The 27,911-nt window shown below is 41.0% G+C and overlaps 1 protein-coding gene and 1 pseudogene across 2 annotated transcripts in view; one reads left to right on the top strand and one right to left on the bottom strand.

Annotated features, from left to right (window-relative positions):
• The window catches only part of PHF20 (PHD finger protein 20), a 173,159-nt gene that overhangs the window by 64,804 nt on the left and 80,444 nt on the right, over positions 1-27,911 (top strand). For both annotated transcript variants that reach the window (XM_047068404.1, XM_047068403.1), the window contains exons 3-5: positions 12,857-13,028; positions 14,993-15,077; positions 24,391-24,470. In XM_047068404.1, coding sequence (XP_046924360.1) covers positions 12,857-13,028; positions 14,993-15,077; positions 24,391-24,470 — 337 coding nt within the window. The remainder of the gene's footprint in view (positions 1-12,856; positions 13,029-14,992; positions 15,078-24,390; positions 24,471-27,911) is intronic.
• On the bottom strand, positions 26,543-27,895 carry LOC124503180 (transmembrane protein 256-like; annotated as a pseudogene).

Below are 27,911 nucleotides of genomic sequence, written 5' to 3'. Positions count from 1 at the left end.
CCTTTTTTTTTTTTTTTTTTTTTTTTTTTTTAAGATTTTATTTTGAAGTAATCTCTGTACCTAATGTGGAGCTTGAACTTTACAACCCTGAGATCAAGAGTGGCATGCTCTATGGACTGAGCCATCCAGGTGCCCCTCTTGTATTCTTTTGACATACTCCAATGATCACTGTGTGTGTGTGTGTGTGTGTGTGTGTAACACTTCCTTATTTCTGTCACTACAAAATATTCTAGGCTCATCTTGTATATTTCCTGTCTCAATCCTAGAATCAGCTAAGACCTCTGGTACCTTTTATTGGAAAATGGTATTAGACACAGAGATTTGGGTGCTAGGTATGCTCATTGCTACTGAGGAATTGTTGGTTCTAGTCTCTGGATTATTATTATTCTTAGAGTAAGAGACAATATCTGTATTTTTTTATTTTTGAGAGAGAGAGCTCAAGTAGGGGAGAGGGGCGGGGGGCGGGGGGGAGAGAGAGAGAGAGAGAGAGAGAGAGAGAGAATGAGAGAATGAGAGAATGAGAGAATGAGGATCTTAAGCAGGTTCCATGCTCAGTGTGGAACCCTGTATAGGGCTCAATCCCACAACCGTGAGATCAAGACTTGAGCTGAGATCGAGTTGGATGCTTAACTCACTGGGCCACCCAGATGCCCGCTCCCTTTTTTAAACAGTCAAGTTCAAACAGTTTTAAACAAGTTTTAAACAGCTCAACAAGCTAGAATGTCTAGAATCCCCTTGGAGTTTCCCTGGCTCTTTTCTTCACCCCATCATCTACTCCATCAGCTAATCCTGTCAGATTCACCTGCAGAATCTTTCCGGACTTTTATACTGGTTGCCACCTCCATCCTCCTGCTCTGGCCTCAAGCTTCCATCATGGATCTTCTAGACCTTGGCACTAGCCACCTAACAGGTCTCCTGCATCCTTCTGTACTGAGCTTCCTCCTGAGGCTCTTTTCCACTCAGCAGCCAGTGGTAGGCCCTGGATTTTTATTTTTTAATTTTTTTTCTTTCCCACTCCCTCCTTTTATTTTTACTTCTATTTTTTTCTTCCCTTCAACCCTGAACTTCTATTTATTTTTATTTATTTATTTTTTTTGAGAGAGAGAGCATGAGTGAGCTAGGCACAGAGAGAGAGGGAGAAAGAGAATCCCACAAGGGGCAGAGAGAGAGGGAGAGGGAGAGAGAGAGAGAGAGAGAGAGAGAATGAGAATCCTGAAGTGGGGCTTGAGCTCACCCAGTGTGGGGCTTGCAGTCACAAACTGTGAGACCATGACCTAAGCCAAAGTCGGATGCTTAACTGACTGAGCCATCCAAGTGCCCAACTCCTGAATTAAAAAAAACAACACTTTGAAAAAAAAAAACTTCTCAACGTTTATTTATTTTTGAGAGACAGAGAGAGCACAAGTGGGGGAGAGGCAGAGAGAGAGAGGGAAACACAGAATCTGAAGCAGGTTCCAGGCTCTGAGCTGTCAGCACAGCCTGATACGGGGCTTGAACCCACAAACAGTGAGATCATAACCTTTGCTGAAGTTGGACGCTTAACTGACTGAACCACCCAGGCGCCCCCAAAAAACTTTTGATACTAATTTTCATGGTCGTTTACAGTTGTAAGACTTTGATTGAATTAATAAAAGAGCAAAGATGCTACTCTTTTTAAAATTTTTTTTAAAAATTTTATTTTTTTAAGTAATCTCTGTACTCAACATGGGGCTCAAACTCACAACCCCGAAATCAAGAGTTGCACACTCCAGAGGCACCTGGGTGGCTCAAGTCGGTTAAGCGTCTGACTCTAGATTTCAGCTCAGGATTGATCTCACAGTTTGTGCGTCCGAGCCCCGTGGTTCATGGGTTCGAGCCCCGCATCGGCCTCTGCACTGTCCGCATGGAGCCTGCTTGGGATTCTCTCTCTCCCTCTCTCTCTGCCGCTCCCCTGTGTTCTCTCTCTCTCAAAATAAATAAATAAACATTAAAAAAAAAAAAAGTTGCACACTCAACTGACTGAGCCAACTAGGCACTCCATTTAAAAAAACTTTTTATTGAGGTATAATTTATATTAGAGTGCACAGATCTTAAGTGTGTAGCTTGATGAACTTTTATACATGGATATATGTGTATAACCACCACCCAGATCAAGATACAGATATGTTGGGCACCTTAGAAGACCCTTTTTCCCCACACTGAGTCATACTGCCTACTCGCATCCAAGGAGACCACCTTTGGTGGTCTTGCATTTCAAATGAGACCCATTAGCATGTTGAGTAAGTTCTCTAGCCCTAATCAGCTGCCTGTGTGGAGAATGTGGAGAATCTGATTTACCTAGGGTTAGGGTTTATCCAGGCAGGTCTGATGGAGGGGGAGAAGGGGCTAGGGAGTTGGAAGGAAGTGACATCAAAGGATAGGATTTCCAGGATGAGAGTGAAGGTGAGAGCAGGCAGAAGGAACAATGTGAGCAAAAGTATTCAGGGCTCAAGAAATATGTGTTCTCAGAATCTGGCCAGGGAACACATCAGGAGTGCTCAGAGATTGGGCGAAGAAAGGAAAATGTTAAGCAAGAGAGAGAGACATAGATTCTTCTTGGGAACAGAAAAATAGTGATGTTTATTCAGTTACCAAATATTTACTGAGTGTCACTGTATCAGGCCCTTTGCCAGTGCTGATAGAGGGGCATAGGTTGCCTGGACGCAATGACTGTTCAACTGTTGCTGGTGAAGAATGATTCGGATGTAGAGGGCAGATGAATTCAAGACACTTCCGGAGTTAGAAGTGTCAGATGTTGATTAATGGAAGTGATGAAGAAGTAGGGAAAGAGTTAAGGCATCCAAAACAGTACAGTTTTTCTGCAGCTTAATAGTCAGCCTTTTGTTTTTCACTAAATACAACTTCCATTTCCATCCTCTCTCCAGCAAAGGCTGGGGATGGCTTAGAATGTTACTTTTGTGCATAGAACTCTTTTGCTTCTGGTGTTGTGCACGGAGCCAAGAATAAAGGCACACTCTGATTCTTGAAGTAAATGCGTGCTGTATATTTGCAGAAAGGGTGATTATTTATTTATTTTTAAATGCTTATTTATTTTTGGGAGAAAGTGCACATGCATGCCAGTGGGGGAGGGGCAGGGAGGGAGGGGGACAGAGCATAGGAAGTGGGCTCTGTGCTGACAGTAGGGAGCCCTATGGGAGGCTTGAACTCACAAACCACGAGATCATGACCTGAGCCAAAGTTGGATGCTTAACTAACTGAGCCATCTAAAGCACCTCAGAAAGCTGTTTATATATATAGTAAGAATCTGGAAGCAGCCTGAATGCCCAACCCCTGCAGGAAAGTTTAGGCAAATTTTGAGCTAACCATCAGGTAGATTATTGGATGGCCAAGACAAAAGACATTTTTATGGACCTGTGTCACTGCAAGGATATTTACACGTGAAGTCGAATTAAGAGAAGTCCTCACTGACTTAGTCGGAAGATCTGGATACTGATCTTGGTTACACCTCTTCCTAGTCCCTCTTTTTTTTTTCCTTTTTTTAAAAGTTTACTTACTTATTTTGAAAGAGAGGGAGAGAGTGAGCGAGCAGGGGAGGGGAAGAGAGAGGGAGAGACAGAATTCCAAGCAGGCTCTGCACTGTCAGCACAGACCAACTCGGGGCTTGAACTCACAAACTGTGACATCATGACCTGAGCTGAGATCAAGAGGGGGATACTGGGGCGCCTGGGTGGCTCGGGTGGTTAAACATCTGACCTCAGCTCAGGTCATGATCTCTCAGTTTGTGAGTTGAAGCGTCATGTTGGGCTCTGTGCTGACAGCTCAAAGCCTGGAGCCTGCCTTGGATTCTGTGTTTCCCTCGCTCTCTGCCCCTCCCCCATTCATGCGCGGAGGCGCGCGCACTCTCTCTCTCTCTCTCTCTCTCTCTCAAAAATAAATAAACATTTATTGGCTTAACCAACTAAGCCACCCAGGCGCCCCTCCTAGTCACTGTTTTGAGTCTTAATTTCCACATATGTAAAATGCGTGCAGTGATAATGACAACTGCTTAAGTGCTCATGAAATTGTGGTAAAGATCCAGTGAGATACCTTATGTAATAGCAGTTATAACCCCCACAGTAAGTGACACACATCTGTTATTAATAGCCATGTTAGTGAGTGCTGACCAGTTGGAGTGGGAACTCAGAGGGAAATTTTTATCCTTTCTGGTCCTCTCCCCTACCCCCACACCCTGTAATGTTTCTTCAGTTTGTATTTCTGGTGTGTGTGTGGGGGGACCAAATAGATTCCTGCCAAGCACTGTCTAGCTGCTCTAATTTAAGCATGTGCACAGTGTGTAGGGTTGGGCAGCTTAATTTCACTCATAGGACTGAGCAGCAGGCCTTCCGGGATTTGAAGTCATTTACTGTGGACAAACCAAATATTGTCTCCCTGTGTTAGATCTGCACTGTTCTCTGCCTTTCTGGACATGTACATGGCATTATTCTCTCTCATTTGGTGTGAGCTTCACTCTCCCAGAGTCCTCTCCTTACCTTGGTGGAGCTCTAGGGTAGGTTGACTTATCTGTTAGCTTAGAGCAGTGTTTCTCAAACTCAAAAATAGGACTGGTGCCTCTGACCTGTATACTATTTATGGATCCCACTTTTGGTAGCATTGGAGCAAAATGCTACTACATTAGCTCTGATAAAGATGGTCTAGATTATGGAAAAGCACAGCAAAACATTCTTCATGGAGACTTTGTGGACCACTAACTCTGTTCACCAGCACCCTGTGGTCTATGGGCTGCTATTGGGAAACAGTCACTTACGGCCCAGCTGCCCATCCTTTCAAGAGCTATGGAATCCATATGGTTCCTGTGCAGCTCTCTGCATAGTTTTCTGTTTCCTTTGTCACTTTCAGTTTTCTGCACTACTTTGTCCTCTTTTGTGCTTCCATTCCTCTGTACCTATGCTGATTTACTCATACTATACCCAGAAATACTCGCTAGCCTCACTGCCTCCTTGATCACCTGGAAAATGCCTCTTCATCTTTCAGAATTGAAATCGAGTGTCTCCTCTTCACTAGCATTGTCTTGACCTGTCTCCTTCTTCCTTGGCCTCTTAATTTCCCTCTGGTCCTAGAACTGGTCTTTTGCTCCTCTGCACCATGCTTAACCTTAAGTAGTCTTCTGTTGTTGCACTTCATTATAATTACTTCGGCCTATAGACAGGTTTATTCCCCTGAGGATACTGTAGTGACTACGAAACAGATACTTTATGGTTTTCTGTAGTCTCTTAGGGAATTAGACCATAAACATAAGCAAGTAAATGGAGAAACACATGAAATAATTATACATTGGGGTAAATGCTATGAAGGAAGCAAATGGGAAACTGACATAGACTGGAAGGAGATGGGAGCTACTTGAGATATGGTAGTTAGGGACTCCAATGCTGTAGGAATGTTAGGCTGTTGCCTAGGAAGAGTAGGCAGAGAGAAATGTTTCAAGTAAAAGGAGCACACTGGGTATGGGAAGGTATGTGGTATGTCTGAGGAAATGAAAGGCCCAGTGTGTTTTATAACATAGAGTCTGTCTTCCTCTGCCAGCTGCTATGATCACACATCTTCATATATTTGACACTGTATTTCCAAACCCTGGCATACTTCCTGGCCCAGAGTAGGTATTCAGAAAATGTGTAATTGATGAATTTCCGTCCCTCCCTCCCCCTTTTTTGGGTCAATTTTCCTTGTCCCTTTATATTTGTTTGGCTACACTGGTGTTCTGTGGCTTGGTTGACTTACTGAATAGTTATGTCCCTTGCCTAAAATAAGGTCACCATAGTAACCTAATTTACTATGAAACTTATGTTATTTGTCTTTTCTAAGTTGAATTCTAGATAAGTATGAATTTTCAGTATTTGTTTGGCTTTGGTAGAGAGCTATTTTGTAACTAATTTTGTCATGGTGATCATAGCACTTGTGCATAAATCCCCTCCAATTTGACAGTTGTTATGTTGGGGTCTGTTTGTCTTTTTGACATTTGCAACATGGATATCATTGGTTTATTTTAATGATTCACCTTGCTTTGTGTATATATTCCTTTTTTAAAAAATGTTTATTAATTTTTGAGAGAGAGACAGAGTCAGAAACAGAGAGAGACAGAGAGAGAGAGAGAGCAGGGGAAGGGAGACACAGAATCCAAAGCAGGCTCCAGGCAGAGCTGTCAACAGAGCCCCATGCAGGGCTCAAACCCACGGACTGGAAGATCATGACCTGCGCAGAAGTCGGATGTCCAACTGACTGAGTCACCCAGGTGCCCCTGTGTATATATTCCTATTGCTGTTTTGTGGCTCTAGGTATTCATGTCAAATCTTTTTAAAAAGTACATTTGGGGGCACCAGGCTGGCTCAGTTGGTGGAGCATGTGACTTTTGATCTTGGGGCTGTGAGTTTGAGCCCTGTGTTGAGTGTGGATTGTTTAAAAATAAAATATTTTTAAAAAGTACATTTGATGAACATTTATTGAATGCATAGGCATTGGGTGTAGATTACATAAAAATAAAAAATCCTTACAAAAAAAGAAAAATAAAAAAAGAAGGGTCCACTCAGGTACTTTAGAAGTAGGGTAGGGGAGAGCATGTAGAAACTCAGTCTCCAGCTCAAGTATGCTATAAGAAATACTGTCTGTTTCTGGTTATAGGGTATAGGTATAGGTAGGCCAGATAATTCTAGGCTTATTACTACTTTACTCTTTTCCTTCCAGAGATCAAGAATATTCTTGGTCTCTTTGTAGGGAGGCAGAGGAGCCCACCACACCTCTTTTTGGGCCCTTGGCACTATAGAAGCCCTAATGCTTGGTCATCTATTTTGTATCTCCACAACCTAGCTGTTTGTCTCAGAATACAAATTTAGGAATGTATGTTGAATAATGGAATTGATAGGGCATAATTTCTGCCTTATAAAGTGCTTAGCATCTAGTGTTTGTATTTGCCATTTAAAAATCCTGTTTGTGGGGCGCCTGAGTGGCTCAGTCAGTTAAGCGTCCGACTTCGGCTCAGGTCATGGTCTCATGGTTCGTGAGTTCGAGCCCCACGTCGGGCTCTGGGCTGATAGCTCAGAGCCTGGAGCCCGCTTCAGATTCTGTGTCTGCCCCTCTGCTGCTTGCACTCTGTCTCTCGCATTGTCTCAAAAGTAAATAAACATTAAAAAAAAAAATTAAAAATCCTGTTTGTGACTTGAGTCTGAAATGTTTTTATTGAGTCTTCTGAGCCTTTTCTTTAAAGGAAAACTATTGAACAATTAAATTATATCCGATGATCATTTCAAACTCTATTAGGCAAAATTAACTCAAGAAGAGGTAGAAAGCATGACCGGATTAATAACCACAGAAGTGATGGAAAAGGTCGATAAAGAATTGTCTTGTGAAAAAGTCTCAGACTAGGCAGTTTCATAGAAAATGAAATCAAGCTTTCAAGTCCTTTCTTTGAGCTTAGCATAGCCTAATCCTGAAATTGGGCAGGAAGGACATAATACAAGGAAACTTGGACAAGTCCCACTTATAAAAGAGACACAAAACTTGTCAGTAAAATACTAGAACTCCCAATAGACACTTACTAAATGAATGGCACACACAACCAAATATGATTTATTTTATAGGGTAATGATAACTTAAACTTAGGAAATCTGTTATTTCATTTTATTCATAGAGTAAAAGAGAAAAGTTGTACAATCATCTTGACAAAGACTGAGAAGTCTCAAAATTTATTCTTTTTTTAAAAATTTATTTTTTAAATTCACATCCAAGTTAGTGAGCATATAGTGCAACAGTGATTTCAGGAGTAGATTCCTTAATGCCCCTTACGCATTTAGCCCACCCCCTTCCCACAACCCCTCCAGTAACCTTCTGTTCTCCATATTTAAGAGTCTCTTATGTTTTGTCCCCCTCCCTGTTTTTATATTATTTTTGCTTCACTTCTCTTATGTTCATCTGTTTTGTATCGTAAAGTCCTCTTATGAGTGAAGTCATATGATATTTGTCTTCCTCTGACTAATTTCTCTTAGCGTAATACTCTAGTTTCATCAATGCAGTTGCAAATGGCAAGATTTCATTCTTTTTGATTGCCGAATAATACTGCGTTTTGTGTGTGTGTGTGTGTGTGTGTGTGTGTGTGTGTGTGTGTACACATATATACATACCACATCTTCTTTATCCATTCATCCATTGATGGACATTTGGTCAAAATTTATTCTTGAATCCTTGGTAAGTAAGTATGAGGAAAACTTCACATTAAAGGCATTAATTAGAAAACTCTACAGACTTCACACTTAATGATGAAACATTGGAGATATTTTCATTAAAAGAGAAGGATGCCAACTATCTGCTAATTTTCAACATCATCTTAGAAGCACTAATCAGTGTCATAATGCAAGAAAAATAAATGGTAGTATCAGTATTATACTGATATACAAATTATTATAATCATAATTTGGATAGGATATGGTAGTCTACCTGTGAAATGCAAGGCAATTAATTGATAATCCATTAGCGAGAGTTTGAGTAGGTTCAGAAATCAGAACAGAATAAGAAAGTATACAGTGAGAGTGCTGCTTCTACTTCTTCATCCTATACCTGCTCTGTTCTCTATAGGTAACCAGTTTATTAGTTTCTGTCCATCCTACCAGTGTTTCTTTATTTAAATACACAACGTAACACAGAAAGTATTATAAGATATGCACTATTCAGTAGCTTGCCTTTTTTTTTTTTTTAATTTGATTTTGAGAGCCAGAGAGTGCATGTACATTTGAGCAGGAGAGGGACAGATAGAGGGGAAGAGAGAGAATCCCAAGCAGGCTCTGTGCTGCCATCAGCATGCAGTGTGCCATCAGCATGCAGGCTCTGTGGGGCTAGATGCCATGAAATCACGACCTGGGCTGAAATCAAGAGTTGGAGGCTTAACCGATTGAGCCACCCAGGTCCCCCTGTAGCTTGCCTTTTTTAAAGTTAATACGTCTTGGAAATCTTTCTGTATCGATTCATAGGGTATGTTTTCTCACTTTCTGTCTTTTGTTTTATAGCTGCATCATATTCTATTTTGTGGATGTGCCAAGCAGCATACATATAAATCCAATAACCACAAAGCTGTTGGTTGATAATCTGCCCATTAAATACTCAAAACTTTTAATTTAAAGGTATTTATTTTTATATGCACAAGTATTATGTAACTAAATCTTTGTAAAAATTCAAACTACAAGCAAAGTCTCTTGACCATTTCTAATACCTGTTCGACCTTCCCTAGAGCGAACTTTTGTTATCAGTTTAGTGTTCAATATCTGTTCCTTTCTGGCTAATATTTCCATTAGAAATGTGACTCCCAGCTGCAGTGTTACTTTGTAAACTAGAGTCTCATCAGTGACTGTTAGTTACATGTTGAAGCAGGAAATTCTTGCTCCTCTTTCCTGTCTATACATAGTCTGTTCACAACTTCTCTTTTGTTAACCTTGTCACATCTTCTCTAGCTCCCCCCGTGGTTATCCAGATATTTAGGTTGCACTAGTACAATTACTGTTTTGTAGGTAAAAAGTAGTTGATTATCAGTAATTTCATGTAGTTTCACTTAATAGTGTTAAAACTTAATTGGTTCATGTGTCTGATTCTCCTCAAGGACAGGAGCCAGAACACTTACGTCTTATAATCCCTTTCAAGACCTGGAATTGACTGGGTGGGTCAAAGTCACTTAATAAAGTTCTGTTGACTGATGAAGCTGAGCTGTTTCCAAGGCAACCAGCAATTTTGATCCACCAAGTCTTCTCTGTTCTTTGAAATGCAGTTGGGTTTCCCCATTCTCAGTGAGTGCCTCTCATCCTTGTCACACTTTAGAAAAGTAGGGGAAACTGCCTTCTCCTTAGGAAACCTTGTTGACCCCGTTGTTACTAATTGATCCTCTTGGTGAGGTTTATGTAGTTTATGTACTGCAGACAGTAGGATGCCTGTGCCCTGTAAAGTTTTTTGAGCAAGGAAGGGCTTTAGAGTAGCCAAGGGCCTAGAAGACCTTCTTCAGGCTCCCGAGCATGTGCATTGCAGTTGCTAGCCTAGGAATTTGGAGTTAATCTGTGGATCTGGACTTACCAGACTTTTAGAAGGTACTGACCAAATTCAAAATAATTTGGGATTTGTCCTGAGGTTGCACTTTTTATTTTGCCAAATAAGGATATTTAAAATAAGTATCTAGTTATATACTCTTTATAGTTGGTACATGCTCATGGTACAACATTCAAAACATACAAAAAGATATATATTGAATAAAATAAGTCTCATACTTCCTCTCCAGTTCCTTAACTATCCAGTTCCCTTCCCAAGAGGCAAACCGGGTTGCTTGATCATCCTTCCAGAGATAGCCCACGCATTTAAAAACAGGTATGAATGTATTGGCTCTCTCTCCTCTCCCAAATAAATGGTAGTGCATTCAGTACACTTTGCACCTTTAGTTGTTGGGTTTTTTCCCCACTTTTCTTAGAGATCTCTTAAAATCAGTACATAAAAGGCTGACATACTCTTTTTAATGGCTACATAATATTAGTAAGAGACCAACAGTTACCACTGTTTTAATTTAAAAAGTATATTTACACACCAAAAATTTAGAAAGAATGTGATTTTAGTATAAAGAAAAGTTCTGCAAATTAAATAAATTTAGTTCTGTGAGAAATTAATTCCATGCATTGGTCCAAAGCCTTGTGTTTGAAAACTACTGCTAGAGATAGTAAACCATTAAACAAGAGCTTTTGAATAGGAGTGCGTTAGGCCAGCTTGTGTTATTTTAGGGAGGCTCGCTAGTCTCTGGTAGGCTGTACAGATGAGAGGGCAAAAGGAATATGATTGAGATGTCCGTGTCCTTCTCTCTGCTTTATGGAGTGGAATAGATTTAGGGAATGCTTTTGTTTTCTACAGTTGTATTACACAGTTCATCACATTGTATAGTTAGCTAGTCTGCTGTCAAGATATCTTCTGTTTGTAGTAGCTGTATGTCAGTTGTATCAGAGTAGGGAGACTAGGTTCAGGGCTGTTTATTCTGTTAACATTTTTTGGGGAATTGATGTATGTTTAGTACCATTCAGAATTTTATCAGTCCTGTGTGAAAAATACCCACATGAAGTGATGGGAGCCTGAACTTGGAGAGTGACTGAAATTGGAATGGGTAGCTGGAGTCTGGAGCTTTGGGACTGAAGAATTGACAGGACACTTGACCTTTGGGAAGACTAGGGAGAGCAGAATTCATTTGCTGAACATTTATTGAATGCCCAGTGTCTGCAACCTACTGTGATAGGTTAACGGCAAACAAACTGCCTTAGAGGTTACTGGTGTAGGATTGAAGAGGACATAGTATTCAGACAGAAGGAAGCAGGCCTGTTTATTTAGGTAGCACATGTTTGTTAGGATAGCGGGGTACTAGGTGCTGGATATAAGGCAGGCAGGTAGAATCTAAACTTTCTCAATCTAGAATATCAATCTGATTAATACGAGTGTATTTAAGGAACAATATTATTTATTTTTAACCATTTATTTTTGGAATGAGCAGTATAATAATATGGTTGAAAAATAAAAAAAAATATTAAAAGGCATGCTACAAAAATTCTCTCTCCCACTTTTGTACCTCCCCTCCCCCAATACTCAGTTCCCCTGTTGTGTCAGTTAGGTTTCAGTGCTGGAAACAAAACCACTTTGGGTACTTTAACCACAAAAGGATTTAACACAAGAAATTGGGTACTTAGAAAATTGTTGGAAGGGTTGGAGGAGTGGGACTCAAGGTTGCTGCCCTTAAGTATCAATTTGAAGGACCCACCCCGGAGCTGTGTTCTGGAGGTCAGGAAGTTACTGCTGCCACTGGCCCACTGCCACCACCACCCTCAACACTGCTGCTTGATACTTAAGAAGCTGGTAACTAGACATTAGATCCTTGCTTATGCAGACCAGTACATCAGTATCACCAGATTGTTTAAAGCTCTTAGGCCCTAACTTCATCTGCTGAATCAAAATCTACATTTCAACAGGATCCTCTGATGATTTGCATTCCATGAAAGTTTGAGAGGTCCTTCACTGGAGCCCTGGGGTTTGGCCACTACAGTTGCCTCTAAACCCATAGGTCTCCATGACCTTGACTGCCAATTGTTGGGGAGTCAGGGAAATGCAGTTGGTTTTTCCAACTCTCAGTCTAGAAGAAATGGAGATTGAAAGAGCCCATCTTTTGAAGTGACCGTACTTCTTTATGTAACCATTGTTAGTTTCTTATGTAAGATATTTTTATGCATAGTTAAACATATATGAATATACTTTTTCATCTTAAAGAAAATAAACAGTTGTTTACTATACACAATGTCCTGCACCTTGTTCTTTTCATTTAATAGTTCATCTTGAGAGAGCTTTCCATATCATAACATAGAATTTTTTTTTTTTAACAGCTGCATGGTATGCTACTATATGGATTACAAAATTCTTAAATTGAAGCTATCTAATACAATCTGGGTTGCATGGTCATTCTAATTTATTGGCATATGTAAAGTGTAATCAAGTTAAATGTTTGCTTCCTGCCTCCTTTGTGTTTTGGTCTTGTGTGTATGTCATCTTGTTTAACTTGCCTTATAACCCACTGTGCTGGGTATCCTTCCTCCACTCTACATGACAGAACTCAGGTCTGAAAGGTCAGGTTAATAGTTCATAAACTAAGGAATATCCAGATTGGGATTTGAACCCCAAGTCTGTTAGCCTCCATAATTTGTGATTTAACACAATTGCACGAGCCTTTACATGGTAGGCTTTGGTAATCTAGTCCTTTGGGAAGAGGTTTGGAAGAGTACTGTTTTGGATATTTTGGGTGGGTATTAAAGGCATTTAACTTTTTTTTCTGACTCAGGTATCCAGCTCACATAGAAGACATTGACTACGAAGAAGGAAAAGTACTCATCCATTTCAAGCGTTGGAACCATCGTTATGATGAGTGGTTCTGCTGGGACAGTCCTTATTTACGCCCTTTAGAGAAAATACAGCTGAGGAAAGAGGGCTTACATGAAGAAGAAGGATCTTCTGTGAGTATCACATCTGTAATGAGCTGGGTCAGCCATTGGGTATTTTATGTTCCAGCCTTTGATGTTCAGTGTGAAAGTCAGTAGCAACTGGGGACCAATCCTTATTTAGGTCTGTAGTTACAACTCTGAGATCTCCATGGCACCTGGGGTTCTTGAAGAATCCTAGTTGTCAATTGTCTCCATGATGTGATTGATGTGACAGGTCATTGAGAGAAACATTGAGGATGCATGGGGACCTTATCTCCTTCTTTTACACCACTGTATCCCTTTAGATTGATTATTTATTTATTTATAAATATCTCTAAATTTTTTTTTAATGTTTATTTATTTTTGAGAGAGAGAGAGAGAGGGAGGGAGACACAGAATCCAAAGCAGGCTCCAGGCTCTGAGCTGTCAGCACAGAGCCCAATGCGCAGCTTGACCTCATGGACCGTGAGATCATGACCTGAGCTAAAGTTGGATGCTTAACTGACTGAGTCACCCAGGTGCCCTTATAAATATCTTTTATTTTTTATTTATTTTTTAAAATTATTATTATATTTTAATGTTTATTCATTTTTGAGAGAGAGAGAGAGCGTGTGCCCCCCCCCCACACACATGTGCAAGTGGGGGAGGGGCAGAGAGAGAGGGAGACACAGAATCTGAAGCAGGCTCCAGGTTCTGAGCTGTCAGCACAGAGCTCGACACAGGGCTCCAACCCACGAACTGCGAGATTATGACCTCAGTTGAAGTTGGACGCTTAACTGACTGAGCCACCCAGGTGCCCCATAAATATCCTTTTTTAAATGTTTGTTTATTTCTAAGAGAGGTGTGAGCAGGAGAGAGGCAGAGAGGAAAGGAGAGAGAGAATCCCAAGTGGCTCCGTGCTATCAGTGCGGAGCCCAGTGGGGGGCTCAGTCTCATGAAATGGAGATCATAACCTGAGCTGAAATCAAGAGTCAGACGCTTAGCCAACTGAGCCACCCAGGCGCCCCCCCATTTTAGATCATTTATTAAACTGGTTTGTTGTATGACCATTTATTAAGCAATCATTCCCTGTGGAGCCTCATTTCAAGGTCTTTTAAAGGTCTTAAACACTTGGAATTGGACTATATTCCTTTTTCCTATTATCACTATACCTGGAGCTTTTACTGATTTCAGAATGAAGGATGAAGTATTAGTTTTGAGGTTTTAATTTTTTAAATATTTATAAGAATTTTTTAAAGATTTTATTTTAGTTTTTTAAGTAATCCCTCTACCCAATATGGGGCTTGAACTCACAACCCTGAGATCAGGAGTCCCATGTTCCACCGACTAAGCCAGCCAGGCGCCCTAAGTTTTGAGTTTTTTAAACAAGCATTGAGACATCTGTAGAACTCATGCTGCCTTTGGATCTGCCTCAGCCCTGGATTCTGTTTTTCATTTTAGCCCTGGCCAGGAAACTTGAACTCTTGTTTTCTGTGTGTGTTGTTCTGCCACTCCTCTCCCTTCCTCCCTGCCCCTGCCATTTATTGTTTTATGTTGTTCAGTTTGATTGCTCAATATTCATTCTATAAACTGTATTAATGCACACTGTTTGCTGGAAAAACAGTATGAAATATTAAAGTTGAATGGGTGCTTCCTTTGGCAAAAGATCCTTTAAAAGTGTGGTTGGCATGAATGCTGCTTCCCTAAAGATGAGGTAGCTTCCCTCCTTCTAACTTGTATACTGGGTGTGTTTTTAGTGGTCCTGGGCTCAGGGACAGAGCAGGGACTATCATCAGTGCTGTGCTATGCTTGCCCAGACCTCCTAGGATAGGAAAAGTCTTGTGTCTAGCCCTTTTGTTTTGACTCCCAGTGCCTCTGTCTCAGTAGCCATCTCCCCTTCCCACTATTGTCAATCCAGCTTCTCTTATGAAATCTGGTACTGTGTGTGTCCTATGAAATTGGATTGGTAACAGGTTTTTTTTTTTTGTTTTTTTTTTTTCTTTTTTAATGTTTTGTAGGAATTTCAAATAAACGAGCAGGTCCTTGCTTGCTGGTCTGATTGTCGTTTTTACCCAGCCAAAGTCACTGCTGTTAACAAGGATGGTAAGGCATTTGAGTTGTAATTATTTTTACTCATGAAGTAGGGGGGAGTTTGTAATATTAGAGTCTGATAGTATATTTTGAGTATGTATTTATTGCCTAGGAATCCTCTCTCTTCAAGTTAACCACTATGTCAGGAATTAGGAAGAAATTATAAATGGAGACAAATCGGGGTTAAAAAGAGGAATTTGATTCTTTGCCTCCTAATTCTAGTAATTGTTTTCTAAAACAGTTATGGTTCTAAAAAAACAGTAAAATAATTATGGGTCATCCGTCCCTCTGCTGGTAAGTGTGCAGGTTCTTGTCCAGGAGTTCCTAAGAGATGAAAAATAAGCTTTAATATGCCTTTTACTTATTTGTAAATAGCCTAGAAATGAAGTGAACATTAATAAACATTTCTTAAAAATATGCTTTGTGAGGGGCACCTGGCTGGCTCAGTCAGTAGAGCATGCGACTCTTCAACTCAGTCATGAGTTCAAGCCCCACATTGGGCATGGAGCCTACTTAAAAAAAAATGCTTTGTGGATGCAAGGTGATTGAAGGTGGTCTGTAGTATCAAAGTTGCTAGTTGAAACTGGGGCCCTGGGATTTAGAGCACCGAGTTGGGATGCCTTTGCCAGGTTTATAACCCGTGAGGAGTCAAGACTGGGAACATGACCCAGAGAGGCTGTTTTTGCTAGTACAAAGGCAGGAGGATGGTTAAGAAAATAATATGTATGGTCAGCATCCTGACACTGAGAGAACAGACTCTGGATCTGAGTGATACATTTTTTTTGTAGTATTTTCTATCAGGTTGTTTGTGGTATGTCCATGACCTCTTAGTACCGCTGTTTGTGGTGGCTATATGGCCAGATTGACTTTTTATTCAGTGAAGTTTTTCAGGTATTCATTCAGCACTCTTGTTAAATGCTGGACCTGGGGCTGATCAAGTTTTGTTTGAGAATGGGTTGAAATGGTAAAAAAAAACATATATTTGCATGTAGCAGAAATTTCTGTTTCTCTTTTGCTCTATTCACCCCCCCCCCCCCCCCCCCCCCGTCCCCCAGCTGTTAGGCCAGTGTGGGTTAATTCTGCTACCAGATGTAGGTTATCCTGAAAGCACAGTCCTCTTGCCTCAGGCTTCCAAAACAAGGTTGTATCTTTTTTTTTTTTTTTTTTTCAACGTTTTTATTTATTTTTGGGACAGAGAGAGACAGAGCATGAACGGGGGAGGGGCAGAGAGAGAGGGAGACACAGAATCGGAAACAGGCTCCAGGCTCTGAGCCATCAGCCCAGAGCCCGACGCGGGGCTCGAACTCACGCACCGCGAGATCGTGACCTGGCTGAAGTCGGACACTTAACCGACTGCGCCACCCAGGCGCCCCAAGGTTGTATCTTTTAAGATGTCTGAGCAGTTACTGACTACTCCAGTTCATGGTTGATTCAGCCTTTTTGAATAGTCCTTGTTTCCCTAAATTTCTTTCTTTCTTTTTTTAATGTTTGTTTATTTTTGGGAGAGAGAGAGAGAGAGGGAGAGAGAGGGAGAGAGAGAGAGAGAGAGCACAGGCAGGGGAGGAGCAGAGAGAGAGAGAGGGAGACAGAATCTGAAGCAGGCTGCAGATGGCGAGGTCATGACCTGAGCCCAAAGTCTGATGCTTAACCAACTGAGCCACCCAGGCACCCGTTCCCTAAATTTCTTTTTTTTCTATAATTTATTCATTTAAAAAAAATTTTTTTTATTTAAAAAAAAATTTTTTTTTTTAACGTTTATTTATTTTTGAGACAGAGACAGACAGAGCATGAACAGGGGAGGGTCAGAGAGAGGGAGACACAGAATCTGAAACAGGCTCCAGGCTCCAAGCTGTCAGCACAGAGCCCGACGCGGGGCTCGAACCCACGGACCGCGAGATCATGACCTGTGCCGAAGTCGGCCGCTCAACTGACTGAGCCACCCAGGCGCCCCATAATTTATTCATTTTTTATAATTTACATCGAAGTTAGCGCATGGTGCAACAATGATTTCAGGAGTAGATTCTTTAAGCCCCTTACCCATTCAGCCCATCACTGTCCCACAACCCCTCCGGCAACCCTCTGTTCTCTATATTTCAGAGTCTCTTATGTTTTGTCCCCTCCCCCCCCCGTTTTTATATTACTTTTGCTTCCCTTATGTGCATCTGTTTTATCCTAAAGTCCTCATATGAGTGAAGTCTTATGATATCTGTCTTCCTCTGACTAATTTCGCTTAGCATAATACCCTCTAGTTTTTCTAAATTTCTTTTATAAGTTTGTGTTCAAAATAGAATCCTGTTATTATTTTTCATATGTATCACTTTAATCTAAAAATGTATTTTAAAGGAGAGCTCACATGTTATTAAACTGCTTTTTAGTAAAGGACAGTTTACTTTTTAAGTCTTATTTTCAAGATTAAAAATTTTTTCTGCTCTTACTACATTTAAATCATATGATAGAAATTAGGTGTTCTATGTGTACATAGATGTGTTCCTGAAGGTCTATTAGGTTGATTTATGCTGATCAATTGAGTGTATTCCCCCTGAATAATATCCATTGGAGGTGTGCTCCCTTGGGGAAATGGCTGTCCCTTAGATCACATAAAAGTTGTGAGTAGTAACATGGGTAACTCTGTATATAAAGGAGGTTGTAGAAAGGAAGCAATGTTTGTCTTTTGATCCAGTGATGTCCCAGAGACACATGGAGCACAGAAATGGGGCCAAGGGGGTTGGATGAGGGAGTATCAAAGGAGAAAAGGCAGATTGAAGAAGAACGGTTTGGGGAGCCCGGGAGCAGTCTCTTAGAGGGGTAGGATGGGGTCTTGGTGGAAGGAGGCTGTTTGCATCTATGCAGATCCTAGAGGTGGGCATCATGGATTTAAAAAAAGAAAAAAAGAGAAAAGACCTAGTTCAAGGCTGCATGAAGTGGGTGTTGATATAGAGCAACCAGGAGGAGGCAGTACAGGAATAGAATGGTGCAGATAAATCATGAGGGGAGCGGGGAAGGACCCCTGTCTGTAGTTACTGTTGTTTTTGTTTTTGTTTTTGTTTTTTTATGTGTGGATGAGTCTGGAATATTTTGAAATAATCATTTAAGGACTGAAACTCATTTGCCACATTATTAGGCATAGTTAAGATTTTTAAATGTCTCTTAAACTCTTTTGAACTGGGGCAACCAGAGCTTTGCAGGTTGTTTTAAAAAATATTTTCTGTTTATTTCCTCTGTGTGCTAAAATTATAGGAGGGGGAGTCTTCAGATAATGATTGTCCCTAAAATAGCCATTTGCCACCCTAATAATATTGGTTCTGTAAGCTCTGAATTCTGTCCAGTAAATTTTAGTTATTTGAAAGACATTGAAAATGAGTGGAGGGGCACCTGGGTGGCTCAGTTGGTTAAGTGTCCAACTTTGGCTCAGGTCATGATCCTCCTGATTTGTGAGTTTGAGCCCTGAATGGGGCTCTCTGTTGTCAGCACAGTGCCTACTTCGGATCCTGTTTTGGATCCTCTGTCTCCCTCTCTCTCTGCCCCTCCACTGCTCGTTCGTGTTCTCTCTCTCTCTCTCTCTCTCTCTCTCTCTCTCAAAATAATAAATAAACTTGAAAGAAAAAAAAATGAGTGGAGATTTCTGCCAGAACCAGTTTTTCCTGGAGTTCTTTGGTCTGAAGTCCTTACTGGTTCTTAAGACTAATTGGAAGGGAGAGGAGAGGAAGGTCACGGGGCAGGGGAAATCCTGAAAGGTAGTGGAATCGGCTGGGTGGTATTATGGTCACATTGTGGATTGTGAAGGAAAGCTAGCCTTTGTGGGAGTTCAGATCTGTGCCTGATTTTGAAGAGATAATGACTCTTTGGTACTGCCTTTGGGTTAGATTTTATCCATGGGAGCTGGTGGGCAGTTTCTAGTTCAGTGTGACTGTAGTCCTTGCAGGATGTGGGGAGGACAATGCTGGACTCTTTTTTCATTCTTTCCCTGGTATTTTCTGCTTGCTCTGCCTCATTTCCATCTGCAGCAGAGGCTATCACAGTTTCATGGCTCTGTGAGGAGGAGCTCTGCTGGCAAGGTGCCCCCTTTATTTCCTGTAAAAGTCATTTTGTCTTGTTGGTGCTGCTAGAAGCTGGGCATATAGTGAAATCACACCTTGTAGATTCATCTTTGGGAGGCTTGGTCTCATTTTCTTGCCACTCTCAACCTCCTTGGTGGTTTTCCTGAGGCTGAGCATTGAGGTTGCTGGCATTGGGAGTCTGGTGTGAAACACAACTAAATGGTGACTTTAGAGTTTCTTAAGGGAGTTATTTAGCACTTGGAAACTGGGGAGGGCAGTGCAATGTTATTTAGCCCTTTTCACCTGGAATAGTTCTTTGGCAGTGGTAATTAAGCATCATTTCATGTGAAGGTAGCCACACCTGGTTAGCTTTGTTAGCCCCTTTGTCTGTGTTTGGAGTAAAGGACAGGATTCTGCTTCCAGAGAATCTTTGTTCAGAAGCCATCTCTGGTGAGTTGACCTCAGCTCTTTGCTGCGGCTGCTCAGCTTCCCTTTTTCACACTGGGTATGGCAGAGCCACAAGTGTCAGGGCTTTGTGTCCCCATCATGGACTAAGACCACGCTGCTCTGCAAGGCGTTCTCTGGGGGAAACTGAAAGTAGGTTTGCATTTACAACAAAATGAGGAATTGTTCCTTCCTGTTGATCTGTGGTTCTTTAACTTGAGTGAACAGGCAAATCAGGTCCCTCTTCCTTAAAATTATACGTATTCTTAGGTTATGTGTTCTCTGTTCCCTCAGTTCAGTCTTTGGTCTAGTGCCTGAAGTCTGCATTTGTAAGAGGAGATTCTTTGGAAATGCTTTTATTTCTAGAGTCTCTTGTTGAAGCAGTTACTATTTTTTGTCTTCATGCTGTAACTGATCCTGTATTTGAAATGTGGGGATGTTGGGACTGTGTGAAGAGCTTTGCACAGAGATGAAAGGAAGATTTAGGCCCACACACGCAGGTGCTAGCTTGGCTCTTACCTTCTAAGTGGGGAAGGGGTTGGTGCTTCCCTTTTAAAGTGATTGGTAGATAGTAGTAATTGGAACCACTTATTGATCCCTTGCTCTGTAAGGGTTACTTTGCTAAACAGTTTCCATATCTGATCTGATTTAGTAGTATTCAGACAGACATGGAAAGGTTGTTGCCATCAACCCTATCATTTTACAGATGAGCAGCTAAGCTAACAGCAGAAGCTGCTTGAGGTTACAGAGCAGGTACATAAATGACAGAACTGCAACCTGGATGTAGGTCTGGGGGGGGCTCCAAAGTTCCTGAACTGCAGTTCCTAAAGTCCTAGACTGTCTCTCTGAGGCAGAGTTTTCCTAAAATGGCAAAAGTTGTCAGGGGCAGGTGTTTATTGGGAGTGTGTACACACATGCCTGATACGATGGTAGGGTGGGTGTAGATGGTCAGTATTTTCTGGAGCATGGTGGTATCTTGAGGGCCCTGACTAGGACTCTGGATCTGGTCCCAGTCCCTGCTCCTTGATTACTGGCAGTTTACTACCCTTTCTCTGGACGCTTGTGCAGTTAGAACTCAAAGAAGGAATTGGAACAGATGAGCATTTTTAGAAATTGTTGGCTACAGAACCTAAGCCCATTATGTAAAATTGGCTAAGAAGAAACGATGGGGGAGGGGAAGATATACTTGCAAACTTGTGTGTATTTCTCTGCCCACCCCAGAAGGCACATCTGTGAGCACATCAGGACTTTGAGAATCCATGTTTGAAAACTTTGAGTTTCCTATCCTTGGCATTCTGGAATTCTCTGACTCTCGGAGAATGAGTGGGATAGAGAAAAGGCCTTCAAGTCATAGTTATGGTAGATTTCAAGAGCAACAGAAGTCTATCCAGAGTCACTTGTGCCATCCCGTTTCCTTGGCCCTAGAGAAGATCAGTTTGCTATGCATCTCTAGTTTTTTTTCTTACATCCCTTCTGTACTTGACCGACTGCTATAAGGTTGTCCAGTAAACTGAGTTTTTAACCCCCAGAGGCCCATGTTTATTTATTTATTTTGAGGGGGAGAGAGAGGGGGGAGAGAGAGAGCTCGAGGCATGAGTGGGTAGGGGCAGAGAGAGAGAGAGAGAGGGAGAGAATCCCAAGCAGGCTCCGTACTGTCAGTGTGGCCCAGCTTGGGGCTCGAACTCACTAACCATGAGATCATGACCTGAGCCGAAATCAAGAGTTGGACGCTTAACTGACTGAGCAACCTAGGTGCCCCAGGACAGGGGCTTCTTAAAGGAGACTGAAGCAGGGGGATGCACTTATTTTTTCTGTAATTTACATGTTATTTGTTAGATATTATTTGTGGCTGTGGGAGAACTCTATTGTCAGCCACCCGCGGGAGGATTCCAGGGGAAGACATTCTTTTAGTTGTACAGGAACCATTAAAGTAGATTTGGGGCCTCTCTCCAGAATTGGGCCTAGGCCACTATTGTCTATGGGATGTATTGTTCTTTTCCTTCTGATTTATTGAAGCCCAGGTTAGGCTGTGTACATGATCAAGGAAACAAGTTTTGAGATGATCCCTTGTAGTTCTTTGGAAGTAAAAAGGGTCAGGGCCAGGATATTGCTGTCTAAGTAAGGATGGTGATCCATGAGTACCTTACCATAGTGCAAGTCATTTCAGAGTGGTCATTGATGCTCTGGGTCGGTATTTTGGACTAAAGGCTGAGGGACTTGGGAAATAGGCAGTTTGGGGTGGTGGAAGAAGAATTGGTCAGAGGTCAGCAGAGAGGCTTAGATGTTTGTTGTTGTTGTTATTGTTTTTAGAGAGGCTTAGGTTCTAATCCTACCTCTATTTAGCTCTGTTTTAGCTCTTTTTGGAACTCAGTGCACACCTCTTCATTTAAGGCCTCCTTTTTGAGCCTGCCATCAAGAGTAAGCTTCAGAATTGACCTCAAATAGCTGAAAATGTTGGACTGTTGGGTAACATTACTAAATGTTATCCTTCTGGATGTTTGAAATGTCTGTAAAAATGGACGGTTTTCATTTTGATGTAATTGGTGCTAACTTTCTTGGTAAGATAGATGAAGGGGTGTAGGCTTGGGTGGCTTGTTGGCATACTTGATCTTTTAAGATTTCATGAGAGGTGGGTTCTTAATGCCCCCATCCCCAGGCTGGCCAGAACTGTGTCATGGTTGCTTGGAAAGGGTATTTTTAGAGTCCATAGCATTACTTAGCATTGCTTCTTGGCTTGCCAGTGCTCTCACAATAGAGGCAGGAAGACAGGATCCCAGGCCTTTGTTGTAAGAACTCATCAATCATTGGTGAGCTGTCTTATGTAGAATCCTTTAACCAACCCAGCATAACAATATATCCTTGTATCTAGTTTTCTAGCCACTTTGTTCTGTTTGGTGACACTTGTGACAAATAATCAACTTTATTTTGTAATTACTGGGAATACAGTTTAGTACGTAATTACTAATTGTCTATAGCAGTGGTTCTCAGACTTTAGTGTGTACCAGAATTACCAGAGACACTTGTTAAAATTTATTTCTGTGACGCACTCTCAGAGTTTTTGATTCAGTTTATCAGGTGTGGTGCTGGTAACTTACATTTCTAACAAGTTCTCAAGAGTTGCTGGTATTCCTGGTCTGGGCACCATACTTTGAGAAGCCCTGGTCTGCAGTTAACCAGGTATTGTGTGAGAGAGACTGGTGTGGGATGTGGTCCCTGGCCTTGGAGAGCCTGCCTTTGATTTGGGATCTGCCTTCTACATGAAGGTAGGCCTAAGTTGAGACTCTGCAGGCAAGGGGACAAAATGAGTCTTTGAGAAGTTCAGAGCAGGGAAAAGTCTCTCTTAAGTAGGAAGTCAGGAAGCTTTTACAGAACATATTGTGGTCATATGAACTGAGCACATTCCAGGCAGACAATACTTTCATAAAGATGTGGAGGTGAAAATATCACAAGGCAGTTTCATTGGGTGGCAAGTAGCTCATTACTTTGAGTTGGTGGTTTTTGTATGGTGGTAATGAGAAACAAAGTTTGGAAAATAATTGGGCTCAGATTGTATTGGACTTTGAACACTACAGAATGAGGCTTTCATTAGAGGTGGCTAGCCATTGACAGGGCCCTGTTTAGGACTGGAGGAGAGGTGGGGTGGGGTGGAGAGAGAATGTGTAAGAAGAAAGTAACTAGCCAGAAGGTCTTAGACTTCCTTGTTGCATTCTTTTGCTCCCAGCCCTTGGGATTTCCCCCCCCCCTTTCCTGTTTGGTGGGAAATTGATCCTGAAAGCTGACTGATCATGTTTACCGGTAGTAAACCATTACATGATTACCAGAAGTTCACCGATAATCTTGACAAGGTTAACGGATTATTTTTTTTTTTTTTATCTCTGGGGCAAAAAAAAAGGGGGGGGGGAGGTGGGTTCTAAGATGTAAAAGTTTGAAAATGTTGGTTTGAGTGCAACTAATGAGAAGTTTTGTATTATAGTTGGATGCCTCATTTGGGGAGAAGATTATTTGGATTTTCAGCTTCAGTCTTATAGCAGTGATTTTTGTTAGATTTTTTTTTTTTCCTAATGGAATAACTGACAATGTAGTGGCCCCATTAAGTGTTTTGGCCAAGTCTCTATTTTTAAATATTGTAACATGAAGGTCATTCATATAGATTATGAGATTAATGTGACCTCCAAAAACATGATACGTTTAGTTAGCAGTCATGTTTCTTTTGAAGTTTAACAGTTACTACCACTCTGAAGCCTAGAACATATTGATAAAAATTAATAATTCACCAAACAATAAATAAATCTGCATTTTCCTCACATTCTTAATTGTTTTATTGCTCTTTGTTCTTGGCCGAAATTCAGTGCATTTTTTTTCTTTTAATGAAACATCATAAAAATGAGCTGTTTTTTCTTAAGTTTATTTATTTTGAGAAAGAGAGAGAGAGAGAGAGAACATGAGCAGAAAGGGAGGGGCAGAGAGAGAGAATCCCTAAGCAGGCTCTGGTCAGTGTGGAGCCCAACGTGAGGCTCAAACCCACGAACTGAGAGATCATGACCTGAACCAAAACCAAGAGTCAGGATGCCCAACCAACTGAGCCACCCAGCCATCCTGAAAATGAGCTGTTTTTGATGGATTTTGATTTGTATAGATTAAGAGAAAACTTACTATGTAATGTTGACTAAGAAATGAAGGCATGCATATTAGTTATTATCTTGGACATAAATAAGACTGATTCCTAATATGTAATTCTCATACATTTATTGTTGTGGTTGGAGCTCCCTTGTATTTATGCTTTGAAAAGTTTTGTTGCTTTCATGAAACTGCAACTTAAATCATGATATCTCCTTGAATTTTAGGTACTTACACTGTGAAATTTTATGATGGAGTAGTTCAGACTGTCAAACATATTCATGTCAAAGCTTTTTCCAAAGATCAGGTGAGAAATGTGGTTTTGTGCTTTGTGGTATGAATAATACTGACATTGTAATTTTGTTTCTCAAATAAAGGCATTATATTTGTTTATGATGGCAAAGTCTTTATTTCCTTTACCTGACACAATTTCACTAGAAAGCAATATGCAGGTTTTCGGAAATTGTTAATATTTTTCCCTCTCTGCCATTTCCTGTTATCTGTTTTCCTCATCTTTTCTCGAAAGTGTCTCCTTATTACTCTTTTTTTTCTCTCTCCCTGTGCCCTGTCCCCAGAGCTGTTACTCATCATAGGGAATGTGCTGAAATGCTTGAGGAAACCTAGAGTGTATTTTCTCCTCATTTAACTTAGTCCCTTCAGCTCAGGATCATGACTTGGTGGTTTCAAAACTGCAGTTTGGTGTGTATTTGGCAATCATTTGTGCTACATGTGCCTGGTTTGAAAATTTTGTTTCCTTTTGTTCTGGTCACCATGCACGTGTTTGCTTGAGCATGGGACAAGAGTTTTGATACTAGAAATGTGGTCCATCTAGACATGACCATCTAGAAATTGTTGCCTACTCTTTTCATTTTTTCCCCTTTAGTCTTTTTTCATGTTTATGCCCTAGTGAAATAGTTGAGGGGAAAGCAAGATCAAAATTTGGATATTAATGTTTTAACAATTCTGATCGTTAAAAATTGTTACTCACCTCTTTGGGTAGTTTTTGATGTGACAGTATTTGGTGATGCTGGGACCTGTCTTTTCTTATGATCAAATGCTTATCACAAGATTTAGTAAATTCTTCTGTACCTATATTTAACATTTTCAAAGGATTATGATACTTGGTATCTTTAAAGGTAGCCTTAAGAATGTTTTTGCCTTTTGCTGGTTTTCCTTTTCAGAAAATTGAAACAGTTATAAAGCTTTAGCCTTGAAGAGGTTTTTTCTCTTCCATCATTTGCTGCTTAGGCATCTAAGGAGGTGCTATATAGTACACTAAAATCGAATTTTGTGTGGTGCTTGGATGGCTCAGTCAGAGCATGTGACTCTTTTTTTTTTTTTTTCTTGTTCAACGTTTTTATTTATTTTTTTTTTGGGACAGAGAGAGACAGAGCATGAATGGGGGAGGGGCAGAGAGAGAGGGAGACACAGAATCGGAAACAGGCTCCAGGCTCTGAGCCATCAGCCCAGAGCCTGACGCGGGGCTCGAACTCACGGACCGCGAGATCGTGACCTGGCTGAAGTCGGACGCTTAACCGACTGCGCCACCCAGGTGCCCCAGAGCATGTGACTCTTGATCACAGGGTTGTGAATTTGAGCCCCATGTGTGGCGTAGAGTTTCTTTAAAATTTAAAAAGTGATTTTGGCCTTAAATTTGGGAACTTTTTTTAGTTTAAAAGTTTTTATTTATTTCTTTTGAGAGAGACAGAGACAGAGTGAGTGGGGGAGGGACAGAGAGAGAGAAAGAGAATCCCAAGCAAGCTCCGCGCTGTCAGCACAGAGCCTGATGCAGGGCGCGAACTCATGAAACCGTGAGATCATGACCTGAGCTCAAAACAAGAGTTGGCTGGACTCTTAACCAACTGAGCCACCCAGGCGCCCCTTTGGCAGTTTTTGTGTTGAGTTTGTGGAGTAAGTTAATAATAGAGGACCGTATTAAGAATTTGTTCAGAATTGTCAGATTGTACCCAGAATCTCCCCAAATGGAAATGTAGGGCTCCAGATAACATTCAACTGTTTACTTGGCTGTACTCAATAAATTGATTGCTAGCACTTGAGATGCTTTGGGTTGGAGATGAGCACCTTACCCACTGTGGATTTGTGGGTGCTTCATTTCCCGATTCCCAGCTGTCCCTGAGTGTCTCACTTCATCTCAGACCTGGTGGGTAGTCAGATGCAGGCCCATGGCTCCTGCTGGTATTTGTTTTTTCAACGAGGGCATCATATTTGGTTAAAAGACTTCTCAGGTCTCTTCAGCCCTAAGAATCTAGGGTTCCATAAGGCTATATACAGAGCTTAACTTTCAATTTGCCTTTCTCTTTTAATCCTCTCCCTGCTCCAACTCTCAAAAAAGTACCCAGAAATTAAATACAAGGAAGCTCAAAGAGCTAAGGCAAGCCAGCCCAAGATTATCAGGCTCCCTCCCATAGGGACCAAAGTCTGGACGCTGGGGTTTCTACTCACAACCTGGTATTAAAAGCTGGTACAGAATAAGGTGGTTTCAAAGGCCAGCAGTAACTTGGCTCCAAGGGCCTTTCTGCAGTGGAGCACACCTAACAGGGCCAGGCTGGGTAAGAAGCGGTGTTTGTTGGCCTTGTTAAAAAGCTTCTTCCCTTAGGCATCTGGAAACTGAGTGCCCTGCACCCTCATAGGAGACCAGCCCTAAGGCCCTAGCTTCAGACAAGGCACCCAAGCGTTGGAGAGCAGCCCCTGGCCTGCAGCCATGGCAGTGGATGGTTATGTACCTCCAAAGCTTAACTCATTAAAAGTATCTGTCACAGACAATTTCTAAAGGTATTTTCATATATTACTAGAATAGATTGAGGTTTTTTTCTGTATGACCATACTGTTCTAAATGTTTTGATAATTTATATATTAGGGATATTTATCTTTTTTGAAGTTATAACAATGACACATTAACTGTAGAAAATTTGGAAACTATAGAAAAGCACAATGGAAGTAAAAATGATATAATTCTATTATCTAAATACAATTGCTCTTAACAGATTGGCATATATCCTGTGTTTTTTGTAAATATTAATATATATTTTCAAAATTGGGGTCATATGGTTATATTAGTATTCTATATCTTGCTCTTTTTTTAATATGGGGGTTATATCTTGCTCTTTTAACAAAATAACATTTTCTTAAGTTCTTAATAGTATATGATAATATGGCTTTTCCTGGCTATTTAGTATTGTGTAATATGTATATAACTCTGCTTTGTGTAATTAATTCCCTAATGGTCATTTATAAGGATATTTGTAAATTTGAATATATAAGTCTGATTATTCTGTCAGAAAATTTCATTTCTAGGAATTCATTCTAGTTCTAATTCTTTGACACAGATTGCCAACATGCTGCCCCTCCCCCTAAGGTGGTTGTCATTTATGATGCTGCCAGCAGTTACTGAGGAGTGCTTGCTCTCAAACCTGACTGCTTTCAGAAAATTTTGGGGATCTGAAAAATTTTCTTCCAGGGTCTAACCTTGTTTATTATTTATCCTTATGGGACAAATTAAACTTTCACTTACTGAATATTTAGGTACTCCTTCCAGCTTTTGTGAGAGATCTGCATGCCTAGTGCGTGCTTGGTGCTGGGGATTCCATACGCACTTGATATGGTGGTCCCTGCTGTTCTCTTGAGGTCTTGGAAGAGAGATACACATACAAATTTAATTGTAGTTTTGTAAACTCTAGAGCTTTCAGAGCTGACTTTATTAGGAGCAGCCATATTAGGACACACGATT

Source organism: Lynx rufus, unplaced genomic scaffold (assembly GCF_022079265.1).
Source record: "Lynx rufus isolate CCGP_SWC_20201006 ecotype Redwood Valley unplaced genomic scaffold, mLynRuf1.p SCAF_8, whole genome shotgun sequence".
Lineage (NCBI taxonomy): Eukaryota > Metazoa > Chordata > Mammalia > Carnivora > Felidae > Lynx > Lynx rufus.
This window is presented reverse-complemented; position numbering and strand designations above follow the sequence as displayed.